Genomic DNA, 8,636 nt, shown 5'->3' with positions numbered 1-8,636 from the left:
GAGGCATGTTTTGACAAATTATATGGCAAATCATCGGAGCAAAAGTTGCAGTTGATCAAATGGGAGAGAACAAATCAAGCAGCCTAAAGAAAGGGTCAAAAGATCCTCCACTTAGTCCCCATCACTGGGGTCGCAGATTAAACAGAACCTTTTCAGGATTATATCTGAATGAAAAAAAGTACTTTGAGAATTCTAGGAAAACACAGATGGTAACAACTGAAGCTGTTTATATACAAGTTAAACAACTTTTTTCTTATGTATAAAATAACAAGACTACATACATCAAAAGCATTCATTCCCCCTTTTAACCGTTTCCCTTATGTCTGAAATAATTTGAAGCGGCAAAGAAGAAGGAAAAACTTTGAGGGGAGTTGAATCTGTCGTCATCTCCTCTTCTCTCTTCTTGTCTGTTTCCCAAAGAATTCACATGACACTTCCCGGAATTTAATGCCTAGTGCTTGCTCAATTCTGGAGCTTCTTTAATGCTCATCTCCACCATTTCAACGGCATTGAAACCTTCCTCTTCGGTGGCTATGGTTGACTGAGAATCAATCCCAGATCCCACCTGAATCTGCTTGAACATTGCCATTACTTGAATCATGGTGGGACGCCTCCATGGCCGATCATCCAAACAGGAACACGCAATCTTCAGGTGCTGCAAAAGTTCCATCTCCAGATTGGGGTCTTCCTTCATGAGCTCCTGATCAAAAATATCACTTATTTTCAGCTTGGCATGTTGTTTAACCCATCCAACAAGATTATTGTCACCAAAATCAGCTGAGTCGGTAGGCCTTTTTCCAGTCAGCAGCTCCAGCAAAACCACACCGTAACTGTAGACATCACCTTTAGTGGAGCATCTGAAGCTCTGGTAGTACTCAGGAGGAACATACCCTGGGGTGCCCGCCAGTGTGCTCACACTCAAATGTGTATCCATAGCACTCATAAGCCTAGCCATTCCAAAATCAGACACCCTCGCTTCTAGGTTTTCATCAAGCAACACATTGCTTGACTTCATATCTCTATGAATGATGTGAGGGATACAATTGTGGTGAAGAAAAGCCAATCCTCTAGCAGCTCCAATGGCAATTTTCCTCCTAATCGACCAGTTCAGCTTTATCCCCGCTTTCTTCTGATCATGCAGAACATCCTCTAAGCTGCCGTATTTCATATACTCATAAACCAAGAGTCTCTCCTCCCCAACCTTGCAGTATCCCAGCAAGGGAACAAGGTTCCTGTGCTTGATTTTTCCAATGGTCTCCATTTCAGCAGTGAATTCTCTGTCCCCTTGTCCGCTGACATGAATCAGCTTCTTGATAGCAACAACACTTCCGTCCTTCAACTGAGCCTTGTACACATCACCAAATCCGCCAGAGCCGATGAGACTGTCATTGTGAAAGCCATTGGTGGCATCAAGAAGGTCTGCGAAAGTAAGCTTTCGGAGAGGCTTCTCAAAAGTTGCAAGGTTTATGCTAAGCGCTTCCCGAGTACTGGTGTGCTTCCAGCTCACATTGGCTGGACCCGAATGCGAATTACCATCCATGTAGGCCTCAAGAGCAGCCTCTTTCTTCTTCCTCCTCTTTCTGGTCTCAATGGCAATTATGATCAAACCAAAGATGCAGAAGAGGGAGAACAGCAATCCCATGGCCACACTCCCGGCCAGAGAAGCCTGACCCCGGTGAGACTTCATATGCTGCGCACTAGCACTGTTTGCGGGGTCCGACCCACATGGAGACAGAGGAACACCACAGAGACCAGAATTGTTCTGAAACCTCGCCGCAGGGAAAGTATCAAATTGACCAGTCTCAGGAATAGTCCCGGAAAGCATGTTGTTGGACAAGTCAATCTCAGTGAGCAAGGAGAGTCCAGTAAGACTCTGCGGGATTTGTCCTTCCAGTCTATTATTGGAGAGATCAAGAATGTTGAGATTCTTCATCTTCCCAAGCTCCTGAGGAATGCTCCCAGACACATTATTGTGTCCCAGATTGAGAATGGTCAAATAGTACATGACCCCAAGTTCCTTCGGAATACTGCCTGACAACATGTTGTGGGAGATATCCAAAAATATCATAGAACCATTATGGTTAAATGTTGGCTGTAACTTACCTCCATAAACCCTAGTGAAATTGCAGGGGTTCTTGGTGGAAATCCGGTTGAGCTGCTGCTGACTGATCCCGGCAAACTCCAGCAAGTTCCCGGCTCCATGACACTCTTTACTCCCATCGTTCTTTATGTACACATAAGTCTTTCCATTGATGAAATTCACCGCAATATTCCCGGACTGCTTGGACAGCTCAGGCGGAATGGGACCCGTAAGTGAGTTAGTATTCAGATCCAACCATATCAGACTAGTGCAATCGCCAAGCTCCGGAGGAATACGACCGGAGAAGGAGTTATTACTGAGTTTGAGTATGGCCAGATTGGAAAGCTTCCCAATCCAGGCTGGTATCTCGCCGCTTAGCCTGTTGTTGGAGAGAGAGATCCAATTGAGCTTGGTGCAGTTAACGATGCCAGAGGGAATGTTCCCACTCAACTCATTGAAATCCAGGATAAGATTCTCTAAGTTCTTCAGATACATCAGCTCCTGAGGTATCTCACCGTGGAGCTGGTTCAGCCAGATAATCAGGTCCCGAAGCTTCGAGAGCGACCCTAGACTTGGAGGGATGGTCCCCGTCAGAAAGTTGAAGCTCAAGTCCAAGGCAACAAGGTTGGAACAGTTGCTGAGCGTGGGAGGAATAAAACCCATGAACCGGTTATTCTGCAGGTAAAGTTCCTTTAAGTTATTCCCAGCATCTCCGCACAGCGTTCCAGGGATTGGTCCGCTGAAGTTGTTGGAACTCAGATCCAGCAATTCCAAACTGGAAAGCTTCGACAGTGACACGGGGAGAGGACCGCCAAACTCGTTGAACGCCACCGCAAGCTCCCTCAGACTGCTCATTTGAGTCAGAACCTCCATGGGCAACGCACCGGAGAAGAGGTTGCTCGAGATGTCCAAGGATTGAAGGGAAGAGCACGCGCCAAAGGCGCGTGGGAAGTCACCAGTGAGATTGTTGGAAGAGAGATCCAGGTGGAGGAGAGTGGAGCAGAGGTCTGCGAGTGCAGGAGGAATCGGACCATGGAAGTGGTTGGCAGCAAGGTAGACGAACTGGAGAGAACCAAGAGGGAGGGAAGGAACCTGACCGGAGAACTGGTTACTGGAGACGTTGAGGTAGAGGAGAGTCTTGCAAGGGGAGAGAGTGCGTGCAATGTCGCCAAAGTATTTGTTGGCAGAGAGGTCCAAGTATTTTAGCGAGGAACACTCGCCCAAGGAAGGAATAGCTACCGAGAAGTTGTTGGAGGAAAGGTCCAAGTGCTGAAGAGAAGTGGAACCGGAGAAGTCAGTATCTCCAGTGATTTTGTTACCTTTGAGCGCCAGGTGTTCGATGTCGGGGTTGAGAAGCCAGAGCAGGATGCCGGAACCGGAAATCTTGTTGTTGGAGAGGTCTGCGATGCGGAGGTTGAGTTTCCAGTGCGAGGAGTTGAATTCGAGAAGGTTACTAGAAAGGTTGAGAGATTGAAGGTTTGAACAAGATGCAAGAAAGGACATGTCGCTGAGAGAACCGGAGAGAGTGTTCTGGGACAGATCTATGGTGGTTAGGGAAGAGGTGCACTTGGAATGAGAGAGAGGAATGGTGGAAGGGCCGGTAAGGTTGGTGGATTTGAGGGAGATGGACTGGAGGTGGTCGAGGGTGAGGAGGTAGGTGGCTACAATGGAGAAGTTGGTACTGAGAGGGATGGAGGTGAGGTCTATAGAAGTGAGGTGGGTCTGGTTGCAGGTGATGCCGGTGAAGGAACAGGGGGTTTGGTTGGGGAGCCAGTTGGGGAGCAGAGATGGGTTGGGAAGAGAAGCTTTGAAGCTGAGGAGTTGCTGAGAAGGGTCTCTGGTTGTGGGAAGTAGAGAAGAAGAAGCTCTCCCAATAAAGAGTAAGGTGATGAAGAATTTAAGAAAGAGAGAGCCTCTGTACAGGGCTTTCATTCTGGGCAGATGTAATACCAAAGAGAGTGAGTGCTGCTTTGTCTGTGACTGTGTTCCTCTCAGAGCAGTAGGGGTTTGTGTTTAGGGTGTGAGTTCTGCCATGAGAGAGACTCTGGTGAGAAAGACAGTGTGCAATGTGCAATGGTGAATAGTATAGAATGAGAGAGAATGAGAGAAAATGAGAGAGAAAGAGAGGGAGAGTCAAAAGTCGTAGTAAGGAAGGTGAGAAGGGTATTTATCAAGTGGAAGAGTGGACACAGCTGTTGTTGCTCACATGCCATGTGACACTCTCTGTTTCTTAATTTCTTTAATCCAAAACTTCCTGTTTTTTTTTTAATTTTTTTTCCTCTTCCCACACTCCCTTCTCTGATCAGTTAATATTATCAATCTCACCTCCTCCTTATTCTTTCCATAAATCAAAAATGTATTAATGAGAAACACAATTAATAATATATCATTAAACACACGAAACACCCTAATCATTTGTTTGTTCAAGTACTGATAGTCATTAGTAAAGATTCATTAATAGTGGTATGATTTAACATTTCTCTTATGCCCGCTCCCTACATCTTTCTTTCCAAACGGTCAAATTTATTGTCCTTCCATACTTCTTTCTCCTATACCATTGGTTACTTCATAATTATCTCAGTTGTTAATAATAAAGTATTTGACATAATGTTTTTTTAATATTTTTTTAATAATTACTTTGTTTGGATTAATAAAATATATTTTTTTAACTACAAATTTTGATGTAACCAACATACTTAATAATATTAACATTATAATAATTTTTTGATCAATTTGAGACCCTATATTTCCATCTCAAAATAAATGCAGTTTTAACTTTAAAAAGGTATTTTTAATCCATTCATATTTTTTAATTTTTTTATGAAATGTTAATTTCTTTATTAGTTTATCCAAAATAATTTACATTAATATTTGTAATTTTAATCTATAAAATATGTATTTATTGACTGAATTAATTATTTTAATAAGTGGCATTTATTATCATTATTATTAATCCATATTTTAAAACCTTAAACTGCAATTATTATAAAAATAGTGAAGTACTTTCTTTCTTATTTAGAAGACTTGTTTATCTATTTCACAAAATTAAGAAAAAAGTAAGTTAGCTGATAACAATAATTTTTTTATAAATTTATATTTTTTCATTATTTTTTTTCTGTCTCTCTCCTAATTGTTTACCAGTACTTTCTCTCTGTTCTAGTTTAGGATATTTTAGTTTGATAATATTTAATATAAGAGACATTATAGATTACATCTTATATAAAAATAAAAAAACACCTCTAATAGTTTATGTCATACAAATAGAAAGGAAAGGAATAAATCACTTATTAAATAATGCTCATGTAAAAATTTAGAGTTTTAGTAAAATATTAAATTTAGAAGAAACAAAAATGTTTACAAACTTGTGCATTATATTGATATTGTTGATAAAAAAAACTTACTTACAAAAGAAAGATAATTAATTTAATTCTCATTATTGTTATGTAGTGTGCAGTAGTTACAAATCATCATCCAATATGAATTTGACTTAAACATGTCATACCCTATTAAATATATTATATATTTCTATTTTACTTTGTCACATTTGGTTTGACTTAAACATGTCATAACCTTTAAATATATTATATATTTTTATTTTACTTGGCACATTAGGTTTGAAAGGAGATTGAAGTTTTTTAGATTTTTCTTACAATAAATTAGACTAGATTCCTCAACAAAATACCACAACATAAATTTATTCATTTAAATTCATAAGTTATGTTTAATTTTATTTTTAAAAAAACTTAAAAGTTTCTACTAATTAAAAAAAAATTATTATAAAAGATATGTTCTGAAAGATTCTTTTAATGACTATAAAAATCATTCTTAATTATTTGAGTATACAAATAACTTGGTTATTAGGAGTAAACAAATCACTCGATTATAACAAATACATAAATTACTTAGTTATATTGTTTTAATTTACTTATGAGATTATGACCTCACTATTAATCTCATTCCCATTATCTTAGTCTAGTTAGATAAATATCTTACAATTTTCAAGAGACATATCCATTCTCTTTAGAGATTTTGCACATATTGTACTATTTCTTCTTCGACACTCGACAAATACAATGAATATTATACATTAATGTAACATGATAAATTCATATGACTTACAATACAATACTCGATTCTATTTCAAACCTTAAGTTAAACCATAAAAACATTTATCAACTATCACCATATGATAACATTTCTTGCTGATAAAAAAAATCTAATAATATTTATTTATATGAATTCAGTATATAGTAGACCAAGATAATATAATTATAAACATCTAAAATTCAATATATTTCACCACTCACATAGTATTAACTCATTGGTAAATATTATGTATACATCACTTTCTCAAGCTCAAATCACATATATTTATATTTCACAACTCATAGTTCATAATTCATAAATATAGTTTCTATACAACATAATTCATTTATTATAATCAAATAAATAAATTAAATATGCAAATAATAATCCTATTCATTTAACCAAAGAAACACATTTTTAAAAAAAATCTTTGAATTGAGTTTTTTAAGGATTTTAATTTGACCAAAGAGTGTACTTGTTTGAGTGACCAAAACTCTTATTTCAACCTCTCTCTCCTTTGAAATAATTTCTCTTAAGTAAAAAATACATTTGTTTGAGCAACAAAAATCTCACTCAAGTGAACTTTAAGTTGTATCAAATCTTTCTCCTTTGGATAATTTTTACTTGTGCGAAAAAAAAAATTGAGATTTTTTTCTTAATTGCTTTTTTGCTTCACCAAAAAATATAAAATCTAAAAACTTGCGTAATGTGCATACCAAATTCATCTAACCCCAACGTATCATATTCTAATCATTAAAAATAAGTAAGTTGCAACAATTTTTCTAAATCAATAGAAAAGTTCCAACATTCTACATATTTTGTAAAAAATCAAATTTAATTATTCCTTGCTTACATTACACATCCCACTTATTTCAAATAAATCATAATATTCATTTAGTTCCATAATTTATTCCAATCAAAACATATTTCATTGGAATACAACTACCATCTAATCAATTTATCAAGTTTCCAAAACAACTATCATAATCACAAAGCATCATCGCAATCTCATGTTCATATTACATCAACCTAGCCATTTCATATCAATAAACTATCCTTACACAAAAAAACATTATTGTAACCAAATTACTTCCACGTAAACGAGACCTTTCACCCTAAAGTGTTATCAAATTTCTAACTAATTTTTCTTACCTACAAATCTAGTTATTCCAAACAAAACTCCAACAAGTATTGGTTTTAACACAAAAGATTCAATACTACAAAAAAAAAAATTATGATTATCAAACTAAATATATCAATAAAATCGTGAACTAATAAAAAATTTTGCTCATCAAATCACACATACAAAACAAAACCCTATGTATGCAAACATCCTTATGCAACTAAAAAAAAAATATTTTAATAAATTTTGATCAGTAACTAGTGTTCTTCTCCGTACTAACTATGACATGCTTGGATATTGAGAATGATAAATAAATCTTTCAAAAATTTAAAGAAAAAATAGATAAAATATATTTGGAAGACAATAAATTTTTTTAAATAAAATTTGAATAATTATTTTTTATTTATAATAAATATTCATATTTCACCTTATTTAAATTATTTTTATTGACAAATTTAACTATATTCATATCATTGTATACAAAGTCTTGTTAAACCCTAAAGCCTAAATACATATACAAACTCTTATAAATATCTCATAAATATATTATCAATCCGACGTGAACATGTTTTTTAGAAGTACAAGTTACTTAATTAACTTAAATTATTTTGTCTTATTTTATTTCATACAATCAACATGTTTATTATAAATATATTACCAATAGGCATCAAAGTAGTAATAAAAATTACATTTCATTCTTGAAAAATCAAGTTTAAAATGCTAGGTTGATGCTTAAAAAAATAATTAATTTTTAATTTGTTTCACTTTTTTAATATAAAAAAATCTCTTTGATTAGTTTATCAACAAATATCTTAGCACTAGCATGTCTTTAGTACGAGTGGCATTAAGTTTCGTCTCAAATTTTAATATTATAAATAAATAAAAAAAGTTAATAATGTTTAGTCACATCATTTATGGTGAATTAATCTGAAAGATATTTTAAATACATTTTTCTCTTAACTTTTTATGTGTCTTTGATAAAACTATAAAGAAACTTTAAGTTCTAAAATGGAAACACTAAATATAGAGTTATTTATTCTAACAATAGTATTTTAATGAACTTGAAGTAAAAACATTGATGTCGTCAATAAAAATAAAAAAATAAGAAAGAGATTTATCTTTAAAATTTTAACTAAAAGATCACATTATATATTCATTTAAGTTAGTTAGACACCTTTTCTACAAATATTAAGTAAATGGATAACTACACTCTAATAACATTATTGTGAAAAAAAAAAATTAGACATACTAATAAAGTATGTTTTATTTTCATTATTTATGTTTCCACATAAATTAAGATGATTTTAAACTAAAGTTTAAAAAAACATAAAAAAAATCAGTATGTCA

General features: G+C 34.7%; 1 protein-coding gene across 1 annotated transcript; it reads right to left on the bottom strand.

Moving 5' to 3' along the window:
- Positions 1-207: 207 nt before the first annotated feature.
- LOC137820098 (systemin receptor SR160) lies at positions 208-4,287 on the bottom strand. Its single transcript, XM_068623909.1, has one exon. The coding sequence runs from the start codon at positions 4,010-4,012 to the stop codon at positions 452-454; it is 3,561 nt and encodes a 1,186-aa protein (XP_068480010.1). The 5' UTR covers positions 4,013-4,287; the 3' UTR covers positions 208-451.
- Between the last annotated feature and the right edge of the window lie 4,349 nt (positions 4,288-8,636).

The sequence above is a fragment of the Phaseolus vulgaris genome, chromosome 9, assembly GCF_000499845.2.
Source record: "Phaseolus vulgaris cultivar G19833 chromosome 9, P. vulgaris v2.0, whole genome shotgun sequence".
Classification (NCBI taxonomy): Eukaryota; Viridiplantae; Streptophyta; class Magnoliopsida; order Fabales; family Fabaceae; genus Phaseolus; species Phaseolus vulgaris.
The sequence above is the reverse complement of the archived record's forward strand: the minus strand, read 5'-3'. Positions and strand labels throughout refer to the sequence as shown.